This window comes from Capricornis sumatraensis, chromosome X (assembly GCF_032405125.1).
Source record: "Capricornis sumatraensis isolate serow.1 chromosome X, serow.2, whole genome shotgun sequence".
Classification (NCBI taxonomy): Eukaryota; Metazoa; Chordata; class Mammalia; order Artiodactyla; family Bovidae; genus Capricornis; species Capricornis sumatraensis.
Window position 1 is genome coordinate 128,931,263 of NC_091092.1, and position 25,436 is coordinate 128,956,698.

Genomic DNA, 25,436 nt, shown 5'->3' on the forward strand with positions numbered 1-25,436 from the left:
TAAAATTGATCCATTAACAAGTATCTTTTGAAGGTCTGCTACTATCAAATAACTTAACACTGGCTGCACTGAAAGCTGGAGAAATGTGAAAAAGCAGTTCTTACTGAAGGGGCTAACCATCTACTTGGGTAGAAAAGCTTGAATAAAAAATTGTGAGAACATTTTCAGCAGTCCAGAGCACGGAGACCTTCTGGACAGGGACACCAGCAGGAGGAGGAACATTCTGGCATGGTAGCAGCAGTGATCCTGCAGTTGTCAAATGAAGAGCCAGCGAGAGAGAAATCACCTAAGAGCAGAATTATGTTCACTGATAAAATAATCTTATGGGAGGCCTTGAATATGCAAAAAAAGTTAGAATCTTTTTTCTTTCAACATTCATTTTAAGATTTGTTTTTAAAACATGATGCCTGAGGACTTCCCTGGTGGTCCACTGGGTGAGACTACACATTCCTAATTCAGGGGGCTGGGTTTGATTCCTAGTCAGGGAATTAGATCCTACATGCTGCAACTAAGACCCAATGAAGCTAAGAAAACAAAACAAAACATTACGCCTGAATAGCTAAAATGAGGAAAAAATTTTAATGATTTCCTTATTATTTATATTTAGATTGTTATTATTCTGTCCATTTTAGCAATCTAATTTAGGTATCTCATAGTCCTGTCTAGACAGAATGTTTTAATACCAGATACTGTTGTGATTTTAAATGAATTGCACGCCTCTTCACAGGACGCAGTCCTCCACTATTAACCACTACACTACATACTACACACCTGTTAACAAAACATTTAATTCATAAAAGCAGGCTACGGTCACATATAGACACAAGAGAAATCACAAACCAAAAGACATTTTGTATAGATAACACATCAACTTGTCCCACCTTCATTAAGTCAAGTAAAACGCTGTTTAAAATTCCAAGGTATCTTCTCTCCAATGACTGAGGATGGTTAACAGCTGGAAACTGTAACATCAACATGGCAGGAGTATTAGCACACGGGGAAGGGTATGTGTGTACACGTGCTTTGAGTGTTGGGGAAGGTAGCGGAGGAGCAGAGGTAGTGCCCTAGTGCCAAAGTTAAATTTATTTCACATAAATTTTGGTGTCTATATATTGAGCTTGGGATTAATAGGTGAAGTCACTCAGTCATGTCCAACTCTTTGCAACTCCATGGACTGTAGCCTACCAGGCTCTTCCATCCATGGGATTTTCCAGGCAAGAGTACTGGAGTGGGGTGCCATAATAGGACTGAGTGTTAAATAACAGGAAAACTCACAAGTGAAACTTAAATCTAATCAGACAACACTGAAGCATGTAAAATAAAACAAAATATAAAAATGTTAACATTTGAAACTATTCAGTTTATACAGTATTGCCTTAAACAGATAATTCCATTATAATACAATTCATACAGAATTTGTCTGCTTATACAGACAATTCTTACACCTTTTTCACAAAAACATATAATTTACTTCTGAACATTAGAGAATGAAAAAGAAAAGGCTAGTACCTGAAAGGCTACAGAAGTAAAAATAATGAATTCAGACACACGTTCTATTATTGCTTTTAATATACTCTTTGAATGACCTGTTTTAAATTTCTTACTTTATGTAAGTTGGAACAGAAGGCAAACAGGCTTCTAAATTAACAAATGCATTTTTAAATGAAATGAGGGGAAAGGGTCAAGTTTATTCAGATGCTCTGTCCTTCCCTGTGCCAACTCACATTTCACAATATCTAAGTGGATGGTAAAATATTAGAGTCTAATGCCATGTATTCCCTCCCAATGGGAGGGCTAGTTTGCTTTTAATATGTATTTCCTTTATACCAATATAAGAAGATTTCAAAGCCGAAAATCTCTAAACATTCTAAATAAGTGGATGAGAGGAGTAGTAATGTAGAAAAATTCAAACAAGGTATTAAGACTTCATCCCCACACAGTGTCACAGTGTTAGGTATAGCAGGAGATACAGAATATGGGTAAGACCAAAACCTTGCATGTAAACAACCCTCAGTCTTGTTGAGAAAGCAATCAGTGCAAAACTGAGTAGCCATAAATTCTAGTTGAAGCTCAGCAAAAGGAGAGGCCAAGGTGCTTTGCAGCTGTAGAAGAATCCATATATAGATAACATCTGAACTAGCTTTTGAAAGATGAGAAAAAATGTGAGGACAGAGAAAAGTAGGACAGCACCTCCTAGATAGAGGACATAGAAGGAATAACATGAACTTAACACAGACACACAGGCAATAACCTAAAACACATTTCTGAGGGAAGTGATGCTATGCAAGGCATTTCAGCAATTATTTCACCACTTATTTCAGAGATGAAGAACGTGATGATCACAAAACTGAAATAAATGGTTCAAGGCAGGTTACATAACTAAAAAGCAGTAAAACTAGTATTTGCACTCAGTGATCCAAACCCACATTCTTTCTAAACATGGGCACCTTTCCTAAAGGAGGTACAGAGTTTCCTCTGGATGTTATTGGAGCATTAAATATTATCCCAGAGAGAGACACCTGTCATGCTGTGATAAAAGACTTTATACTAGATTTTAATTAATATTGTGCTTATGAGGTCTATCTTATGCTACCAAATATCCTCTCCTCCTTTTCTGCCAAAAGTAACATTTCATCAATAAGAAAATTAATGCCCAAAGTCAAAAGGTATTAGAAATATGATTTTTAAATGACCACATAAACTCTTAAAAAATTAATTTATGTCTTTTGAATGAAAGACACCATTCTTGTGTGAGGTAATCTGACAAATCAAAACTCAAGCACAGAAGTTTAAAGTATATGTCAATCAGTAGTTTGTTTCTTCTTCCCTTTTTTTCTTATTCACGTGGCCAATGTGATACAATAAGAGTGCCTCTTTACTGAGCACTTACTATGCTTCAGACACTGGTCTGGGCATTTTGTTATTGTTTAGTCATGTACAACTCTACGCGACCCCATGAACTGCAGCTATAATGTCTAATCTTCATAACAATCCCATTAGGTGGTACTTCTGTTATCATAATTTTACACACGAAGAAAGACAGGCACAAGAAACTGCCCAAGGTCATTCAAAGAGTAAATGTAGAGTCTGGCTTTGAACCCCAGCAGCCTAACTCCAGAGTCTACGCCCTATATTATGGGATAGCAATTGCTATTTTTTCAAAATAATGCATATTATTAGACCAACATCTTGGTGATTTTCTAATCTCTACACACTGAAGCAAAATACAAATCACACTGGACTGGTTACTGGTGAGTCCATGTTTCACAGTAGCCACCATTCACACACCCTGTATGCTTAGCTGAGAACATCTCAGACATTTTCAAGTAAACGATAAAAGAAGACTCTTCCCACAAAAGATGTGGTTAAACCTCCAAAAAGATTATACTAACTTAGTTAAAATACCACAAACACTTTCAGACTACAACACAAAAACATTAAGGTCTATAAAAATCAGTGTCAAGGAAGCAGCAATTTCTCCAAAGGATATTTACAGACAGTGCCATCATGGACTGTCTAGTATTTTACAGATAATATTATTTAGTGAGGAGGTCTGTGAACAAATAGGACCATAGACAAAGGAGGAAAAGATCTCCTTTGTTTGGCCTATCTAATCCAAATGCTATTCATTCTTCAATATATATTTCAAACTGTAAATCCTCTATAAATCATTCCAAGTGAATCCAGCCAACTTTCCAGAATCTTTAATATTCTCAAGGTCACAACTATATTTAGATGTATTAGAGAACAGTACAATGTAGTAAAGAATGCAGTATTTTATTATATACTATGCTTTATTATAAATTGTATTGTTTTCTAATTATTTTATGCACAAAAGTCTTAATTCTTCAGCTAGTTTACAAGTGGCAGATCTGTTTATACTCTCTTCAGAGAATGCAGTTTAAAGCCTCTTTAACCAGGCAAAGAATAAGGCAGCCAGAAGACCAAGCTTGATGCTCCAGTTCAAATATTTAATCATTTAATACTATTTAACCTAGTAAGAGCAACTCTAGGTGTGTTGTGAATATAATCGTGGCCATGAGAGCTCATTTCTTTAAGGAATCCATTAGTCCAGTGACGATACATATTTTCAAACAGCTTTATAAAAATTTTTTATTATAATTAAAAAAAACTGAAGTATAGTATGGATTTACAATGTTCTGTCAAATAGCTATTTAAAAGAGACTGCTATGTGTGCTACCAGAGTGCTGCAGGAGCACACAAGGGGGAGGTAACCATTCCCCCTGGAGGAGTCTACAAGACTTCATGGAAGGAGGACACTTGACCTGAATCTGGGGGAGGGAGGATGGAGAGCTTTCCAGGAAGTGGGGTGAATATTGGGAGAATTATAGGAAAATGCAGCATTGTAGAAGCAACAAGGAAATGGTGACAAGGTCAATGTGGTTGTAGGGCAGGGGGTAGGAAAAGTTGGGAGACAAGGCTGCAGGGCTAGGATCAAGGGGTTTTTAAGGCAATGGCACCCCACTCCAGTACTCTTGCCTGGAAAATCCCATGGATGGAGGAGTCTGGTAGGCTGCCGCCCATGGGGTGGCGAAGAGTTGGACACAACTGAGAGACTTCACTTTCATGCATTGGAGAAGGAAATGGCAACCCACTCCAGCACTCTTGCCTGGAGAATCCCAGGGACGGGGGAGCCTGGTGGGCTGCCGTCTCTGGAGTTGCACAGAGTTGGACATGACTGAAGCAACTTAGCAGCCCCAGCAGCAAGGAGTTAAAACCGAATAAGCTATGTGTAGAGGTTTTTAACATAAAGAAGACAGAATTAAATGTACAATTCGCAAGAAGATTCTAAAAGTAATGTGAAGACTGCAATGAAGAGAAAAACTCAGAGGAATCAGTTTGGGAGTGGCTGTTCAGGTAAAAAGTGGTACGAGTGAAAGAAGCAATTAGAGATGGAGAGAGGGAAATAGTTGAGCTTGATTGCTGATAATGCAGATTTCTGGTTCAAGAGATCATTCAAATTCGAGTCCCTACTACATGTGCTAGACTGGGCTAGATGTTAGAAATGCAGCAATAAAACAGATGATTTCTAACAGTTAATAATTAAAAAATAAACAAAATAATTTCATTCTGTTATAAGTGCTATGATGGAAAAAGAAAAATGCTATAGGAGAGACCAAGAAGGAGGTGGGGGAAGTTTGTTGGCAGGTCAGAAAAAGGAGGTGTTCTTGGAGATGAGATTTATAAAATGAGAAGGGGCCATGCAAGGGAAGCACTTTTCTGGGAAAAGGATGCTCAAGTCCCAATCTCATGGAGCTAGAACAACTTGGGGATATTTATGGAAGTTAAAGAAAAAGAAGGGTTAAGTGTGCTGAAAGTCTGGAAAGGGATGGGAATGGAGAGACATATGAGCTGAAGTCAGAGAGCTAGAAGGGCCCAGAACAGGCAAGGTCTGATGGGAAGGAGTTTGGATGTATTCTCATTGAGACAGGAATTTATTAGTTATGGCTCTCTTTATTTCTGTTGTTATTGTTGTTAAGTCGCTAAGTCATGTCCAGCTCTGTGCAACCCCATGGACTGTAGCATGCCAGGCTCCCCTGTCCTTCACTATCTCCTGGAGTTTGCTCTAATTCATGTCCACTGAGTTGGTGATGCTGTCTAACCATCTCATCTTCTGCTGCCCCCTTTCCCAGCATCAGGATCTTTTCCAATGAGTCAGCTCTTTGGATCAGGTGGTCAAAGTATTGGAGCTTCAGCATCAGTCCTTTCAAAGAATATTCAGGATGATTTCCTTTAGGATTGACTGGTTTGATCTCCCTGCAGTCCAAGGGACTCTCAGAATCTTCTCCAGCACATTTTGAAAGTATCAGTTCTTTGGTGCTCAGTCTTCTTTATGGTCCAACTCTCATATCCACACATGTTTAGTTCAGTTCAGTTGCTCAGTCATGTCCGACTCTTTGTGACACCATGAACCACAGCACACCAGGCCTCCCTGTCCATCACCAACTCCCGGAGTCCACCCAAACCCATGTCCAACCATCTCATCCTCTGTCCATACATGACTACTGGAAAAAACATAGCTTTAACTATAGGGACCTTTTTCAGCAAAGTGATGTCTCTGCTTTTGAATATGCTGTCTGGGTTTGTCATAGCTTTTCTTCCAAGGAGCAAGGGTCTGTTAATTTCATGGCTGCAGTCACCATCTGCAGTGATTTTGCTTTATTTCTGAATAGATTTTCCTTTGTGCTGGACTGAGGGCAAGTCCTATTTATTTTCGTGTTTTCAATATCTAGTATGACAAATGTTCAATAACTGTTGTACCCTAATTAATTGTCATAATTTGGCTCTTTTTCGGCTTACAAAAGCAAAAGTAAAAGGAGAAAAGAGAAACTTGCCTGAGGTAACTCAGACAGATTTGGAAGAGAGCGAAAGCAGGAAGGGGATGAAAGAAATGTTTGCACTTCTGTTCCGTTCTTTCTTCCACACTCATTGAGCCTAGCAGGAGGGATACTGTGTTGGGCGTTCATGTGTGAGGAGAGGTGCTCTTCAAAGTGAAATGAATTGAGGCCAGAAAGTCAAAGGAAAAAAACAAAGTGCTCTGTAAATGTCAAGAAAACATGGTTTGAGAATTATGCATTTAAGAGAAAGAAAAGAAATGGTGGGGAGCTTATTTTATAGTTCCCACAAAGGCCACCAACTGGCATGTTGGCCCAAACAGGGTAGTTGAAAATGGAAAAAATAGCTTTGGGGGTAGATGGAACAGAGAAGCAACCTATAAGTGGCCACTCCAGTAAGATGTCCCTCACTTGTGGAAAGTTTATACTTTAAGACTCTTTTTAGCATATTTTCTGAAATCAAGTTTAGCACAAAGTTAGCAAGTCTAGAAAAGGCTGCCCAAGACCAAACCCTAGTTTGAAAAGATATGATGTTTCGCTAAACAGGTCATTCTCACTAGAACAGCACCTTTAATATGAGTATTCATAATCTTTCTCAAATCACTATAAATGTTTGCTCAAATAAGTAGTAGCCATTTATACATTTCTCAATCTTTTGAGGATGCTAAATATTTTGCATAAAGAAACATTCTGAGATAACTGAAGTTTAGAATAATGCATACACTTAAAAAAGAGTTTGAAAAACTGGAACAAGTGAGAAAAATATTAACAGTTCCCACTTTCAAATTTAGACTTTTTAAAATTCACAAATACTCTATAAAATTCAAAAATAAAATATTATAATGGGGATTATAAACACCGTAATGGAAAAGGAAAAAGTATTCAATGGATAGCTTAGCATTTCATTGTGCAATGAACAATGATTTAAATACTACTGTACTGATTCCATCTGGGTTTTAGCAAAGCCTCTTACCCGGAGCCCGTGGAAGCGAGGATTACTATAGAAGAGCTTCATCTGCTCAGATGGAAGTGGTCCTAGCACCTTCTGAATGGTAAAAAGTTGGTCAATTTCACTTTCTCCAGGAAATAAAGGCTGTCCATCACTAAGCTCCCCAAGAATACAGCCAACTGACCACATATCTACGGACTTGCCATAGGGAGCTCTGAAAAGCAAAGGGAGAGATTATCTTGGCAACTGAAGGAATAAGTTTTAATAATTTCCAAACTATTTTGAACAGATTCAAGATTTAAAGTGTATTTGGGTATTTAAGGAATTTAAAAATACCACATGGACAAAAGTGAGGCTGGAAAAAAGGAATTATGGATATCAAAGTAGAAATTCAGAACACAAGTAGATAAATGTAAGCAAATAAAGCCATCAGTTTAATAACAATTTAGTTAGTATATACTGATTTGAAATCTATTTACATCCAGATATATATGTTGATTATTAACAGCTTAATAAACCCTAACAGCAGCACACACGTCTGATGAGTTAGCACTCACCTGGAGAATGAAACGCTCCCAAGAAATGTATTTCCTAGGTAATTATCCTTTAGCTCTTTGAATGTCAACAAGTTATACTGATTCATTTTTTGAGTTCAGTCTATTACAATGTACAACTGACTTATGTGTCTTCTTAAACAGCAAACATTTAATATTTAACCTGTTCTGATTGCACAGAGTCAAAACAGCTAAGATTATGCTAAGCTTTATTGGATTATTTACTTGAATCTATTTGTACCCTTTGTTTATGAAGCTTTATGACAGGTATCTTCCTCAAAGCATTTTTTTCACGAATTGAGGGATTTATAGCTATCTTTCAAGGTATGAGTTTACCAGAGGGCTTTTGGAGTACTACTGGTGCTAACAGGCTAGATATAAAATCTACGTATCCCCCAAAAAAGCTTTATGTATTTACCTGAATATCTACAGCCTCAAGTCAAATTACATATGACAGATTAAGAAACCATATTTTTCTTTCATTTCAAACATAAATTATCTAAATCTTAAGAAGCAAAAGCCAAAATACAATATCTGAAAAACCAAGGAAAGAAATTCTAGAATGTCATAGTACTATAGTAGTAATATAAAACTTTTAACAAACACTCTAAAGCACTTTTAACATAAAACAGAGTATGCTTCTAGGATAGTAAATCATTGTATCAATAAGTCAATATTTTATTTATCTCATTTCCTTTCATAAAAACTGAAGAATCATATCAGGAAACTTCATTTAGATCCTTTTGGTAGCTTGTTGGGAAGGGAAGGATACCAATCTTTCTTTCATACAAGTATGAGAGAGGAAAAACTTGTGCTAGGTGGAGAAACTTAAGGATAATCTTTACATACCCATGATAAATTATTTTTTCTTATGTTAGCTAATTTGAATAATTTATGCAGCTGTAACTATTTTGAATGTCAAGGAAAAGTCTTGAAAATGTACAAAAATCTGTAAATTCTACATGTTGACTAACTATCAACTGATTTCAATGGGATTTTTATATAAATAATATGGTTCTTCAACTAGTACTTGACAATCATTTAATTAGCAATATTCAATTTGGCTCAAATTAGTTGGAGGCCTCATCTACTTTTGGTAGCTCCCACATATCTCTAAATATAATTTCAGTTTTCCAATATGTATTATTAGGCAGCAAATACTCTCCAAAGTTTCACGTTAAGGCTGTCCTCAGAATGAACTCAAGGACATTTTATAGACAAAATTATAATGAGTCCCTCTACCATACTTGAATCCTCAGATGGGGGTCTAAGAATGATTTACTTCAAATTCATTTCTTCTTTGGCAAATCCTGCCCAGTAAATTCAAACTCCCAACCCCTCCCCAAAGAATGGACACATGAATGGACAATGCATTCAAGTGAATCCAGACAGAGGTATACAGAAGAAACACAGAAGACACAAAAGAAAATCAATCCTAAATCCAAGTTTAAAATGAACACAGAAATTCTAAAATCTATCCACCCAAGGAGGGATAATAAAGTGACTAGCCACCATTGATTTCACGGATGAAGCACAAGCTTTTGATTTAAAAATAAATAGTAAAGCTTTCAGTAACTGACACCAATAATTCTTATAGGCTCTAGGTCTGCAATGAAATAAGAAGTAACACCAAATAGCCACTGGGAAATCAACTGTTAACTTCCAAATAATCTTTTAGTGAGTAACTTAAATATATAATCATCATGATCTTCAGAAGAAACAGAAATATAGATTTCTATTATATAAAAAGTATCTTTATTTACTGATTAAAAATTTTTTATTGAAGCAGAGTTGATTTACAATGTTGTAAAAATTATCTTTAAAAAATTAAATTTATCATGTCCCCTAGATACATATATGGCACACTAAAGAAAAGAGATGAAACCTATAATTAATGCAATGGTTATCATTACCACCATGTCTAATTTTATTTGTAGCGAGTGTCTTCTACCTCAATTTTTTGATGGTCAAACAGAAGAAAATACAATCTAGGATAAATAAGAAAATACTGCAACTACAATAAGTAGAGGATTATTAGTGAGAATATGTGATGGAGACCAAGACTACAGGCCCCTTCTTAGTCTCTAAAGTTTAAACTTCTTAAGAGGAAGAATTTCATCAGATAATGCTTTTCTGCTGTTGATCGGTGAATGAAATAGCTGCCCTGATAGATATAGCACTGAAAGTGGAAAGGTGGCACAAAGTGGATGGATATGGCAGTGTTGCTGAGAAAATCATCAATGGACTAGTTTGAATAGCCATTTATCATCAAACAGGATTTACACTGCTTAGAAGAAAAATGGCAGTTGGTTAATATTTACAGCAAAGTGGCTAGGCATAAGAGATATTCCAGAAATATTTGCTGAATGCATGAATGAATGAATGTATGAACAAACAGATAAGCCAGAATGTCAAACTCTGTGGATATCCACATTTTTAATGTGCAAGACCATTAAACAAAGGTGGCAGCAATAATTCCCCTCATTTCTGTATACCTGCCACTTTGTAATGTGACTCTGCCACTCTTCCCATCAAGTTTATTCCTCCACCCCATGAATTAGAGCACAGACAAGTAACATGCTTTGGCCAATGAGGCAAAAGTCATGCAAAGAGGCTTGAAAAAACACTTTTGCTTTTGGGCTTGCCCTCTGCTCCGGGAATTCTACTGCTATTTTGCGAAGAAACTTGGAACTAACCTACTGGAGGATGAGTCCCCATGCAACAGAGATGGTTTGTCCCAGCTGAGGCTCCCTAAAACCAAACAGCCTCCAGATGACTTGCTGACTGATTGTAGCTACATGAGCAATTCCAATTGAGACCAGCAGAAGAATCAGCCAGTTGAACTCAAATAGCTGATACCCCCAATCCGTTTGCTCCCAGAATCATGAGCAAATAAAATGGTGCTTGTTTTATGCCATTAAGTTTTTAGGTTTGCTATACTGCAACAGGTAACTGGCATTTAATTAACTCAAGTTCTCATCTTCCACAGATAATCTCAAAGTTAACAAGAGAGGATCAACAAATACGTAGATGTTATTCTCTTCTGGGAAGGTAACTCACCCAAGTAAGAGTTCTGGGGACCGATACCACCTGGTGGCCACATATTCTGTATAATTAGCATTATTTCCTTCTGATAGATTCCGAGCAAAACCTAAAAGACAGCAAAACCCAAAAGTGTAATTTTGAAAGAGAGTTAATTTCATGCTGATAAAATATTTCAGTCCTACATTAATATCTTAAAGGAACATCAAAAGAATATAATGATTGTTATTGAATGGGCTGTTTATTAACATGCCCTTATTATTTTAAAAAGTTAGTCCATTGTTCATATGTGAACTAAAATATAGAATGTAGTCACTACAAAACCAGTCTCTTCTCTCTAATAAAGAAATCCATGTTTTCAAAGTCTTTGCATGCTTCAGAGCATACTTTTAAACCAGCTTTTCCAATAAATGCAAATCTTACAAAATGAAGACTCCATAAGAGCCAAAAGTCAAAGTTACATTAGCATGTTGCAGATAAGTCATTAATTCAGCTATGTGGGACTTAGACAGTATTTCTGTATCTACTGGTGCTGATCAGCTCCGACCATTATGTAAACAACAACAGTTAGGGTTGGCAACGATGGAAACGAAGCAGGCCAAAATGATTTTCTCCTAATGTAACTGAGAAGCATATTAGGGATATCTTAATTACCTTACAGACTCTGTTGCTCCCCCACCTCCCCAAGTAACAATCCTCTCAAAAGGTTTTGCGGCCACAAAATAAACTGGAAGGTAGGTTAATTACCCATCTAACTCACTGAAAGCAATATAGGTTCACTGTAAATAGTTACAGAGAACCAGAATATTAAAATTAAAGGTGAAAGTTAAGGCATATATATATGTATGGCTGAGTCCCTTTGCTGTTCACCTGAAACTATCACAATGCTGTTTATCAGCTATGTGCACATGCGTGCGTGTGTGCTCAGCTGTATCTGACTCTTTGTGACCCCCTGGACTATAGCCTGCCAGGCTCCTCTGTCCACAGAATCTTCCAAGAATACTGGACTGGGTTGCCATTTCCTACTCCAAGAGATCTTTCTGACCCAGCGATCGAACCCACATCTCCTGCTTTGGCAAGCAGATTTTTTACCGCTGTGCCACCTGGCTATATCCCAATATGAAATAAAAAGTTTTTAAAAAAAGTTTCAAGAATTAGAAAATACTGTTTTTTAAAGTAGAACAGTAAAAAAATAAAAATAATCACAGCACCAAAACAAAACCCCTAACTTCAGTTAATCAATACTTCTTTATAAGACACATTTGGAAGAAATATTTATATTTTTTATTGGGATTTTTCAAGCGAGACAAAGGAGCTACATGCTCTGGGAGGGAAAACAATTAGGAGGTTTTTGTTGGGGATGCACAGGACACACAATGCCACATGTGGTGCTGCCATGCAGAACTTCCTGACAATGTAAAATAAAATGGTCTTTTAAGAAATGATGCTAAACTATGGATACTCTTTTACCATTAACTATTCTACACACACCTCTTTTTTAACTTGCTTCACCAATTTCAGCTCCTAAGTACTTCTTAACACGTTTATGTATAGCAGGACTCTTCTTTGCAATATTCCTTATCATAAAATACTAAGAAAATTAAGTCCTACAAAACATTTTTCCTCAAGCAGACAGGTTCATAATAGTCAAACTCTTAAAAATCAATAAGTGAAAACAGTTATACACGCTTCTAATTGCTGCACTGGCCAAAACTGGTCATTCTACAAAGTGAATTTTTAGAATGTTTCTATTTCTCTCACCTGTGCAATCCATATTTTAAGTACTAATCTAACTTCTCCTTATACAGGGAGATAAAGATACAAGGAGATAAATAAGAAACCTCCTCATTTATATATATTCACACTGTATTTGTGATCATATTTAAATATATAAAAAATAAGTTTTTAAAAGTTATTTTTTAGCACATGGATTAGGCAAAAATGTAAAATTTTTTAAATTTTAAATCATTTTTAAAAATAAAGTGATCCATGATGTAAAACCTAATCTATAATTTTAAAACTTTTCTGAATTATTTTAACTTAAATTTTAATAGCACATAATACAGTTTTATATATACAAAAAACAATATACAATTTTGTACTGTGATACAGTACGACTCAAAACTTCCTTATACACTCAACCAGGAGCTGGAATATCATAATCAATTAGTAATACCTTGACTAAACATTTAAAGGAGATAAATGGAATCATTCTAAAAATGTCTTTTAACCTTACAGATTATAACTATCACATATATATAATACATATATATTTACAGTTATTTTTCAGTGTTTATGATTGTGCCCTCAATAATTTCTATTAATATTTAAAATATTAATTTTTTTTTTAAAATCCTACTCAAGCCAGAAGGTCATGATAGTATTTTCTAGAAAATTCTTTCTCTGGAGTCATTAAATACTGGGCTTATGAGTATATACCAATTTAAGTCAAAAGATAAAAAATACTTTTAAAACACCTGTAAAAGCTACCTTGTGTTATATTAAATTAATTTTGTACTTACAGGACTAAATTTCTTTTTAACTTACCAAAGTCACACAGTTTCAAAACGTCATTGTGGCTGATTAAGAGATTTTCTGGTTTTATATCTGGAGTATCAAGATTAAAAAACAATTATTAAAAAATGGACCATGTATTACTGATTGACACTGTTAGATCACTGTAATGGCACTTAATTAAAAACAGAGTAATCTGAACAGAAAACTGGTAGTAAAAAGCAGAGTAACACATTTTATAACAGTACACAAAAGTTTCAATTAATTTCGTTTTGAGAAACATGCAGACCACAATTTCAAAAATAGTTTTTCCCCTTAAATCTTAAAGGAATTGACTGGATCTCTGAAAGGAATTTAAGGATGACTGAATCTAGGTTACCACATTTCAAGGAGCTATTTTTACTTTATAAAATACTAATAATACAAATTTTTGGAGATAAGTATAAAATGTTCACACCCATAAGATACTTTAGAAACACATACAAGACTAAGTAGATAGCATTATATTTCCTGGAGGAGAAATACACAGAAGATATATTCTGTCATGATTTCCTATATAATTTCTATTATTTATATATCTGTTTAGCTTCTCTGTGCGGTTCATGATCATAAATATCTAGTGCTGAAGCTATGCTGGATGAGTCAAGATAAGATTTCTCATTTTTTCCATGGAAATTCTGAAGATGTGGTGGGAGTTAAGGAGTAGAAATACACAGAAGATGCAGTTTAATTCACCCCTTTGGAGGCATCTCACAATTCTATTCTTAGAGTACTCATCATCTATATTATATGGTAGAAGTGAAAATGGAGAAAGGGAAGAGGTAGGGGTGAGATCTGTAGATTGCAGAACCATCTGAACCATTTCAGATCAGATTTCAGAATTTGTAGATTTGTTTCTACTGCTAATTCACAACCATTAATTCACTATACACTTAACCAAATTACAGCATCACTATGGAAATGCAGCTAAATCAGTTCCTTATTAATATCCTCAAACTGTAGCAGAGACTGTTATTAGAATCATTATCCTAGACACTAGATGTCCAGGTGACCAGGCCACCTCTCCATGCTGCCAACAACTTTCGTAAAGTAACTGCTATGAAAGACAAATGGAAGACAAATAACAAATTGTCTCTTTCCAGAAATAATAGGAGTTGGCATTCTTCACATGACCTTTAAGCTATTCTTAATGTGAAACTATTTTTAAAATGATATCCTTTTATGTCTGTTTAGAAACACTAAAATGTAGTATTCATTTGCCTGATAATTCAAAGATAAGAAATGGATACTGCAACATTCTCTGACAAACATTTTTTAGCTTCATTATTGTTCAATGCATGACTTTTGAATGCAAGAGATTATCAGGAGAAGATAAACAGTGTAGAGTTAAAGATGGTGCTGAGCAAGTAATTTCTCTTTTATTGCTACAAACCATCCACCTCATGACAATAAACGACAAAATAAAACAGTTTATGGAAGTATAATCATGGCCTTTACGCAAGGCTGATCATGCCTAAAACCTGAAAACAATGGGCACTTTCCAGTAACAGGCAGGGAAAATCAGGAGGTAAAGGTACATACTAGAGATCTTGGTTGAACAGAGAATGAAAAGTGATTGTCAACGGGGGCCAGTCACTTAGCATCACCTCTAAAGTCTGATTCTGGCTTGTTTCACATTACCAGGTCTATCTGCAGGACCAAAAGACAATGGAGAAGGTCGTTGCCCTCGCCAAGCAAGCTGCAAAGTTTGCATTTGTTGAGTTCTTTTTATCACTAGGTACTTGTACTGTTGAAACCAGATCTGGTTATACAAACATGGAGATCTCACCATAATATCCAAATAAATGTGCAGTCCATCCTTTTGATGATACGAAAGGAGACCTGGAGCACAAATATTCTATACCTTCAAAATGTATTTAATTTAAACAGAATGTCAATGCCTATGTGAAATATTTTGTTAATTTTATTTGCTATTTTAGTATTTTCCATTTTGAAAATTCCATACTTACCTCGATGAACAATATCATTCTTATGGCACCAGTGAATAGCTTTGATTAGCTGATAGATATAACTTTTTACTTTTTCAGGTGGAACTCCATTTGGCATTTCTTCCAGCAATTCAAGCATATTCTAAAAATTAAATAAAGAGCCATTGATCTCCAAAATTAGGTAGGCCCACAAATTATGTATTAAAAATTTTAAAAGCATCTTGGATGATAATTCATCTAATACACAGAATATATATATTTTTAAATTGCTTTGCTTTTCATCTATAATCTTTTTCATGCTAAAGCAGGATACTGTATTAAATCAAGGCTCTCTTTTTAAAAGAAATTCAGTTTTTGCTACTCCCCAATGCTGTCTCCAATAATAATCCTGTGCACTCTTCACTCTCTGAAACCTATCAGGCATCATTTTAGCCTAATTTTGAGGGAAAAGCAACACAAAGTAGGGAAAAGACACTGTAATATATAGAGGAGAGGGGAAACAGTCATTTTAACATAGTGCACTGTGCATCTCTGATAGAACTTTACAGTAAGATCAAGCCTTGAAATATTTCTGGGAGACCTGGAAAATATTCTTAAATGATCCCTAAGATTACCAGTAGTCAATATAATCAGAACAAATATTTTAAAAGGCTACAAAATACTGTTGAAATAAAAATTCACGGACTCCAAACAAATCAATATGCAAAAATCTTAGTCTGGAGTCAGAGACCATTCTAAAATTCATGCTCATTGTTTAAGTAGCTGCTGCTGAGAAACTTCAGTCGTGTCCAACTCTGTGCGACCCCACAGATGGCAGCCCACCAGGCTCCCCTGTCCCTGGGATTCTCCAGGCAAGAACACTGGAGTGGGTTGCCATTTCCTTCTCCAATGCATGAAAGTGAAAAGTGAAAGTGAAGTAGCTCAGTCGTGTCCGACTCTTAGCGACCCCATGGACTGCAGCCCACCAGGCTCCTCCGTCCATGGGATTTTCCAGGCAAGAGTACTGGAGTGGGGTGCCATTGCCTTCTCCGTGTTTAAGTAGAAATTCCACTTAATCAATTTCCAGTAAATTTCCAGATTAACTAAATATCCTCCATTTCCTCTGTAAAGCACAAGATTAAGGTCTATAGAATGATTAGAGTTTCCTGTTTGTAGATGACCATCTAGGACACCAGTTCTCAAAGTGTAATGTGTGGATCTCCGGGAGTGGTGCTGTCTCAGAGGACCCATGAAGTCAAAACTATATTCATAACAGTACTCAGCTGTTTGCCTTTTTCACTGTGTTGGCATTTACACTCGTGGCACCTTAGCATGAATCAAAGCATTAGATTCTTCAATGCCATACTCTTACATTTGAAAAAAAAGGAAAAGGTCAATTTCAGTAAAGGATGTCTTTGATGAAGCAGTAAAAATTATCATGTTTATTCAGTTACAGTTCTTGAGTACTTGTCTTTTTAGGAATCTACATGATAAAATGAGGAATACAACTAAACCACTTCTGCTGCATATCAAAGTATGCTAGCTGTCTTGGGGAAAAGCACTTGGGTAATCAACTTATAAATTGAACTAGTCATTTTTCTTGAGGCATACCATTTTTTACTTGAAAGAGTGACTGATACACAAACATTTATGTTAACATGCAATAGGTTTATTATTGTTGTTTCAAATGAATCAATAAATATTTTTATATTCTTCAGTTTTGACTTCTAATATGATAAATATTAATAGATAAAACCCACATAAATACAAAGCTCTTAGGGTTCCCAATAATGTTAAGAATGTAAAGGAGTCCTAAGACCAAAAAGTTGCTCTAAAATTTTGCCCCCGCCAGTCAAGTTGCATACATATAACCCATCAGCTGCCTGTTTATAATACTCTCATACCTATTTATAACAGATACATGTTATCTTAATATAATTATGTATCATATAAGCCAACTAAATAATGTTTTTAAAAAAGAGGTTTGCTGTTTATAAGAAAGTGAAGTTTAATAATTTGGAAAGACTTAAAGGAAAGCCACTACACATAATGCTATCTAATCAAATGTAAATGCAACTAGAAAACACTGGCAAGGGACAGTGGTGGTGGTAGGATTCTGCACTGAGACTACTTTGCAATGTTTTTAAGTTTTCACTTCACTTTGAAGAAGCTGACACAGGATATCACTGATGCATTAAGGGTAGGATGTATGTAAGAAAGCCCATCAGAAATCCAACCAGAAGATCAATACCCACTTCTAAAGAGAAAGTGGAAAATGAATGTATACTGATAAGTCTTAAGATGAAATAAAATGTTTAAAACATATATGTATCATTTTTTAGGGATTCTCCCCTGGAATTATCTTTTTCAATTAACAAATGCACATGAGGAGTAAAAGGGCTTTGTAATAAAGAAGATAAATTGTATGTCTCATTTACTATTCAACTCTAAATTCCTCACTTATGGAGAGAAATGTCCCCCAAAATCCATTCTTCCCTTACTAGAGCAATAAATATATCTTGTAAGTAGATGCATAAATGCCCAGAAAGAAGAGTACATTTTTCTGCCTTGCAGCTAGTATGGCCATGCAACTAAGTCCTGGCCAATGGGATGTGATAGCTGAAGCTCCATCCTGACCTTGAGGACAAGGGCCACTTCTGAGGGGTGGCAGACCATAAAGGCGGAAGCCACCTGGGATCTCCTGTAGCTGTAGTACCATATCCATCTACCTTTGTATTTGTACTTGAGACAGAAACTTCTATTTTGTTTAAGCCACTGTAATCTTGCGTCTCTGCTACAACTCCCTACCCCTAAGAGCATCTTTCTCCTTGCCCTCTTGAGACTCACTGTCAATCATTAGGCACTGCTACTGATGGGAGGGTGATGGTCACCTTCCACTGAAAAACCGTAAGGCCAGCACAAGAATCCCAGGCTTAGAGGTCAGAAGACTGGAGTTCTGGTAGCAGCTCTGCCACTTACCAGCAGAGAGACTGCAGACATTACATACTGTCTGATACACATAGATGATTTCTCCAATTGTTCATATGAAATTGTAAACAATCACCATGAGTAGAATTAGAAATAAAAAAGATAACGAAAATAGATCTGGCTGAATTTTATTATTTGGCAGGAAAATTGTAGACCACATGATTATTTTTGACAACTAAAAAATAAGCGTCTAATTCTACAGCAATCCTTTTTTATAACTTTTAAAAAAATATCAAATTTCAGGGGGTTTTTCCCCAGTGGGAAGGATCCCTTAGGAAAATGCCTAAATTAACACACAAAAAAGAAGCCTTTAAACAGATTCTGGAAAAGCAACATAAAACAGTGTTTTAAGGCAACAAAGTTTATATTTTTTTCAAGTTTTGCTTGTAATGAAATTACTATATACATATATATTTAATTAGGAAAATAATTTGTAAAGGCTGAATTAATTGAAAAGCCATATTACTGGTTAGCTGTCTTGGCAACTCTGCTTTCCATTTCATGATGATGATGCTGGTGGTGATACCCTGTCATTTATGACACAGAAAGCACCTGAGATTTGACCTAAAGCAAAGATAAACCTCTCCAGTCTTAATTTTAGATAAGAACACAGGAGATCAGCAGTAGCCACCTATTTACTCAGTAAGGAAACCTCTGAAAGGTCTGTCTGGCTCCAGTTTATTCTATTCTTGTGAAAGCACTTATTTCAGTTCTTGACAATAACCAACTGATGTAAGTCAGTTGCTGTTCAAGAAATTCATAGGTATACAATATTGTTTATGGCATTGGACATTCCCCCTCAGGTCATATGATTAAAACTGTCACTAACAGTTAGTAACAATTATAAAAATATTAAAGCAAGTACAGAGACAACTCGAACAATATGTGCTTTATCTTCTTTTCTCCCACGCTTCTAATTCCTTACTTGTGGTCTCATCTACCTCCTCAAGCTTTACCTTCTGGCTCCTGGCACATCTTCTTCCCTCAAATAAAGCTACAACACTGGCAATTCAAAAAGGCTGCTTCATGAGCCCACTCATTAGCCATCTAGGTCTGATTCAGACACCCTGTGCCTGTGCAGTATCTTACACATACTTCTATCATCCTGTACCGTCACTGTCAATTTATGTGCCTCTCCCTCAGAGGCCTTGCTTAAGTTTAATTAAAACAAACCAAGTCTAAAAATTACTTGTTGAAGATAGAGTCTAAGACTTCAGAAGCCAAATCAATACACTGTTTAAATTTAAGATTATCTCTGTATGGTTAAAGGGTACAAAATCCTTCAATATTTTTTCAGGATTTCTAATGACTGTGGGTAATACTTTCATTTTTACAGTCAGATTAAGAGCACAATGGCAAGTCACATTCAACAATAATACTTTAATAGCATCAGAAACAGCGCTAAATAAAAGAATGAGGCAGATCTCTACTATGTCAGTGACTTACTTTTTCAACATATTCAAACACCAAGTACAATTTCCCCCTCCGACGAAAGGCTTCCTTCAACTCCACAATGTTTTCCTGTTTGAGAGTACGAAGCATTTTAAGCTCTCGTAAAGTCGTTTCCTTGACTTCTTCATTTTCTAGAATGTAAACAATGGTGAATAGAGTAAAATTAAAGCTTTCAAACCACTATTCAGGAAATTCTAAGAACACTGAAAACATACTAATTTCACTTTCCACTTTGAGTACTTCTGCATAAGAAGTCCAAGGATGGAATATCAAATATCAGATTTTCCTGTTGAAAGGATCAAGAATAAGAAACTTATAGAAGAAAAGGCTTACTTGACCAGCATGAACCTAACTTTCTGCTTGTATTTTCCTGTACTCTTTACTGCAAAGTGTATACATAAAACAGACTTACAGATACGACATAGGAATCCACTGTCGTGTTAACCCTACCCCTACATACAGAGGAAGGAGGAGTTTAAAAGGGTAAAAAGGAATCAGTCATATCACTGTGCAGAGGAGCTTCCATGCAGCATCTGTAGCAGTTGAAATTTTCAAGTTGGGCCTGAAGCTTTGGCTTAAAAGAGCATTTTATTTCCCAGGCTGCACGCAAGTCACCTCTGTGAGCAGAGGTCATGTGCCCTGCACGCATCCACAGTGCAGCTCATAGTCAACCTGCAGGAAACTCTAAGGGTGACTGATCTCTCTGAACAGTGGCTGCTGCCAGTTCCTGCTGTCCTCCTGTGGCATGTCCATCTGTCCTCCCCCAGGGAGTGTAGTGTACTGGAATGGAGAACTTATGCTGAACCAATATACCCTTTTGTATCATCAACTCCACTCACGGTGAACCCTCAGACACAGAGGAAGGACAGAAGTCACATTAACTCTAATGGATCAATTGGCAGGGGAGCAAGTAAGGTACTATTTCATGTTAAAGGAATTTTTATAATAGCTTTAGATCTAGTTGGGACATCCTAACCGCCACAGTTACATATGTATATACAAAGAAGGATATAGGGCCTTAATCCCTAATCAGCATTCTGAAAACCAAAAACATCAGTCTAAAAACTGATATTTTTTTTTCTAACTTTAAGGAAAATCTCTTTAGGAGCAAAACCTGAACTAACATGAAACCACTTATAAGTCTTTGTTTAACCTAGTTAGTATAAATAATTCTTACGTTTTGCTTTAGAAATAACACCTGATCACAGGATCCTAAAGTGACATGCCATATTTCCATTCTAAAATCTAAGTTATGAATTCTAAAATACATATGACCCTAAGGTTTTGGGTAATGGTCAGAATCCTAGCTTGAAAGTCTAAGCTGTGTGACCCTCACATTCAGGCATGTCTGAGAAGGAAGAAAATAGGGTTAGGGACAGAGACGAGAAAGATGAAGATGCCTTCAAGAAAGAAATGTTTCCTAAGCAAAGTACACTAGAGAAAGGCCCTAAATGGGACCAAAGAGGGAAGGGAGATCCTAAATGCAGGGCCAGCAGTATCTCTGAGATTATGGTCGCCCCACATAGCTCAGATCTTAGTTCCTGGACCAGGGAATGAATCCAGGACCTGGCAGTGAAAATGCCAAGTCATAACCACTGGACAACCAGGGAATTCCCCTACCCCACCTCCCTTCAAACTGAGTTTAAAGAAAAAACACTATAATAAAACCATGGGCTTTGTAGTAGCCCCTGGAGTATCTGTAATAAACAGGAAACAAAGTCAACGCTCCTTTGTGAACTGGTTACACAAGTGAAATACTCTCCTTACTTCAAGAAAACTGCTGGAGAATCCTGGAACAGGAATTCTGCCTATCAGAAGGCAGGAAGCAGCAGTAGCAAAGGTGGACAGTGGCACAGACAGTAGAGCAATCCACCCACATCAGGGGGTTAGCTGGAAACCAGGTCCTCAAGGGCCCGTGTTGGAGCATGAAACAGGGGGCCACCTGGCAGTAGGGGCAATGTTTGTGACGTGATTAGAGGACTTTCCAAAGTAGCTTAGAGGCTTGTGGTGGGGGCAGATGTCCAGCTGTTCTGCAAACCAGGGCTAGGCCAGAGAACTGGTGTTTTATAACTGTCAGAAGCGCTAAAGAGTAGGGAGGCTAAATGCCTCCAATCTTATGAAGAAGGCCAACCTGTTTCTCTGCTGTCCCATCTGAGTTACTCCCAAGGTTGAGGTAATCAAACTAAAATCCATCTATCTCTAAGACACAGACTGCCACACACATGGTCTTCTAATAAGGAAGTAATTCAGCAAGAGACAACTGTACTACTCACGACCTGATCCTTGTCTGCATTTCCACCCCCATCTCATGCCCTTCTCTCCCTACCTTTATGTTAGTCTTTCGGTTCCCAAAAGAGCACCAAACTTTATTTTTTAACCTTAGGGCCTTTGAGCTTGTTCCCTCTGCTGAGAACCCTCATTATACTACCAGACTCTTTACAGGGCTAGCTCCTTCAGGCTTTAGTTTAAATGTCACTCGATCACTCAGCCAAAGCAAGCCTCCATCCCCATTAGTCCTCATCTCAGTACTCTGACTTTCATTCACAAACCTTTCCACCATCTTTATTGGTGTATTTGTTTGCTTACTGGTTTACCATCTATGTGGCCACTGTTGCTAATCTGAGAGCTCTAGGACGACGGGTCTAAGTTCTGCTTGGTATTCAATAACACACACCCAACCACCTAGGACTGGACCTGGTACAGAGGAGATCAATAAATACTTCCTACACAAATGCTTTTGATGGTGCTATGAGGAAATCTTTGCCCATATGTGGCTAGCTCTTATTCCCATAAAACATGGGAAGCAGCAATATGATATCAAACAAAAGGCACTTCGCCTTCCTGGTTTTGCGGACAGTGTTTTCAAGTTTCTGTCTCTAGTACTTTGAAAGGGCCATTTTTCAGACAGTAAGACAAAATGAATTTATTTTCCCTATTCACCTCTCCCCCTAGTAGTCTACAATATGTGATTATGAAAAATGAAGGTTCCAGAAAACTGACAGCACCAAGGGTCAAGAACACACATGTATTTGGTTATTAGAACATCCCTAAGCTATGCTGGAGCTGGTTACAATAAATGGTGCAACAAAGTAAAAGGTAAATAAAGCTGGTATACCTTTTCTAATCAAAAGCTTGGGGAATTCTTGGCACTGAAAAACAGGTACCTTTGTATCATTACCAACTTGCGGCAGTTTCACTTTGCTAACAAAGCCAAAAGGCCAAAGCAACATGGCTATCATAGAAGGAACACTGAAGTAGGATCCAGGAGACCTAGATTTTGGACCCTTTTAACCAACTAACAATGTAACATGTGACTCTGGGCAAGCCATTTAACTTTTCATTCATAAAATAACTAAATGGACACTCCTCCACACCCACACAGTACCCTAAAAAGTCCCATGGCCTTTTCCAAATCTAATAATCCATGATTTCTTTTCATTAAGATCTCATTGATTATGAGCCTAAACTCCACTGAATTTTGGTACTTTTGTTATATATGTATTCATCATTCGAATCTATACTAACTTTGCTAAACAATGGCTAAACAGAAAAGAAAAACAAATCATCAAAAAGAAGGTCACAAAATCACTTAGTATGCAGAGATACGTCATTTAACCAGCTCATCTTGTTTAGGAAGTGAAGGTTCTTCTAATTTATGTCACTCGGTTATTAAAAGTTGAGGTAAGCACTTCAGCACTAAGATTATAATGAATGGGAACAGGAAGAAAGTGGAGTTATTAATTATGTAAGTGAAAGTAAAAATGCACACTCTTCATTATCTGGAAATTCCATTATTCTTGTTCCTATGAGTACTTTTAAAGGTTCCTGGCCTACTCCATGTACTTCATGATGAAAATTGTGGCACTAAATGATTAGATGATGGGGAAAAGGAATGCACATTCCACTTATACATGCTTCTCTCCTCAGAGGTTCAGAAAGTAGCAAGGCTGTTGAGTAAGGCAGATTTTTAAAGGTAGATGCATAGCCCACTGAAGTGGGCACAACTCCCTCTGCCTTCCAGATGAAATAATCTCATGGCTTTTTATTTAGGTTGTGTGTGTGTGTTAGTCACATCTGACTCTTTGCAACCCTACGGACTGTAGCCCACCAGGCCACCTCTACCCATGGAATTCTCCAGGCACGAATACTGGAGTGGGTTGCCATTTCCTTCTCCAGGGGAACTTCCCAAGCTAGGGATCCAACCCGGGTCTCCCACATTGCAGGCAGATCCTTTACCATCTGAGCTACCAGGGAAGCCCCTGGTGGCTCAGACGGTAAAGCGTCTGCCTGTAATGCGGGAGACCAGGGTTCGATTCCTGGGTCGGGAAGATCCCCTGGAGAAGGAAATGGCAACCCACTCCAGCATTCTTGCCTGGAAAATCCCATGGATGGAGGAGCCTGATGGGCTACAGTCCATGGGGTCACAAAGAGTCAGACACGACTGAGCGACTTCACTTTCACTCCAGTTCACAAATGAAGAAACCAAGTCTAGAAATAATAACTTTCTCAGGGCAAATGAAGGGAATGTCATACCACGTAGAACACAGGGACAGAGGTGACATGGTGTAAAGGCAGTGGGTGAGCTTTGGCGAGTGAGTCGGAACACCCAAATTCAGGCCTAGACTGTTTCTGCTTCATTACATGTCAAAGCAGCACAGTGTCAGTGGAAGAAAAGCTCAATGAAGATCCTGGGGTCTGTGTCTTAGTCTCAGTTAATCAAATAGTAGCTGTGGTTCCTCAGCAGTAAACTAGTATTAGCATTCTACTAGATGCTGCTGAACGCCCTTCCATGTGATTCCTGCTTATATGCATGCTGATAGACCTGGACATCAATTACCATGGAGGGTGTTTAGCTTAGTACAGGTAGTGCTTCTGACAAAGTTCTGTAAATTCTACTGAGTGATGACTAAATAGTAGGGTCAGAAAAAGGACATTAAAAAAACCCTACAAACTAACTAACCTATTTCTAAACTTGCCAGCAAGGCTGAAAGTTAACACACGTAAAAATCAAGAAGGGAGATACAAAGTAAAAGAAAACAATTTTTAAGAAGAAAGATCACAGGAGCAAAAGAAATGCAAAGATAAATGATGAAAAGAGAAAAATCTAAAGATGAGCAGAAACTCTTCTGTAACTCTATTTTTAAAGAACTGTGGGCTTGGAAAAGAAGTCCAGAAATAACTATAACCTACTTTATGAAATCACAAACTTGACACTTTTGTATAGCCAAAGAGGCACCCCAAAATGGACTTTAGACACGTACTCTGTGGGGAAAAGTCAAGCCATCATGGTACAAAACCATAATGGTGCCATTTTGAGTCTGGATGCCCTGACTGAAGAGGTAACATCAACAGGAGGCAAGAAAAATGGCCAGGAGGGTTTGAATGGTGGTGCTGCTGTCATATATACCAAAAATGATGAGAACTTTTAAATCTTCAGAGATGAAGGCCAGATAAAGCACAATGGAAATGGATTAAAACATGAAAGGTACAAAATGTTCACCAAATCCAAGAAGAATCCCTGAAGTTTGAAAGAGATCCATTTTGGTCATTAAAAATAATTGTGGTGAAATCATGACTAGCTCAAACTTAGTGAACTGATTCATCTGTTTAACCA

At 37.1% G+C, this 25,436-nt stretch overlaps 1 protein-coding gene across 1 annotated transcript in view; it reads right to left on the minus strand.

Annotated features, from left to right (window-relative positions):
* Window positions 1-25,436, minus strand: part of CDKL5 (cyclin dependent kinase like 5) — a 107,456-nt gene that overhangs the window by 32,527 nt on the left and 49,493 nt on the right. Inside the window, exons 4-9 of the mRNA XM_068962994.1 lie at window positions 19,817-19,953; window positions 15,425-15,545; window positions 13,449-13,508; window positions 10,920-11,010; window positions 7,330-7,519; window positions 882-962 (exon numbers count right to left, since the gene is read on the minus strand). Of these exons, the coding sequence (XP_068819095.1) occupies window positions 882-962; window positions 7,330-7,519; window positions 10,920-11,010; window positions 13,449-13,508; window positions 15,425-15,545; window positions 19,817-19,953 (680 nt within the window). The remainder of the gene's footprint in view (window positions 1-881; window positions 963-7,329; window positions 7,520-10,919; window positions 11,011-13,448; window positions 13,509-15,424; window positions 15,546-19,816; window positions 19,954-25,436) is intronic.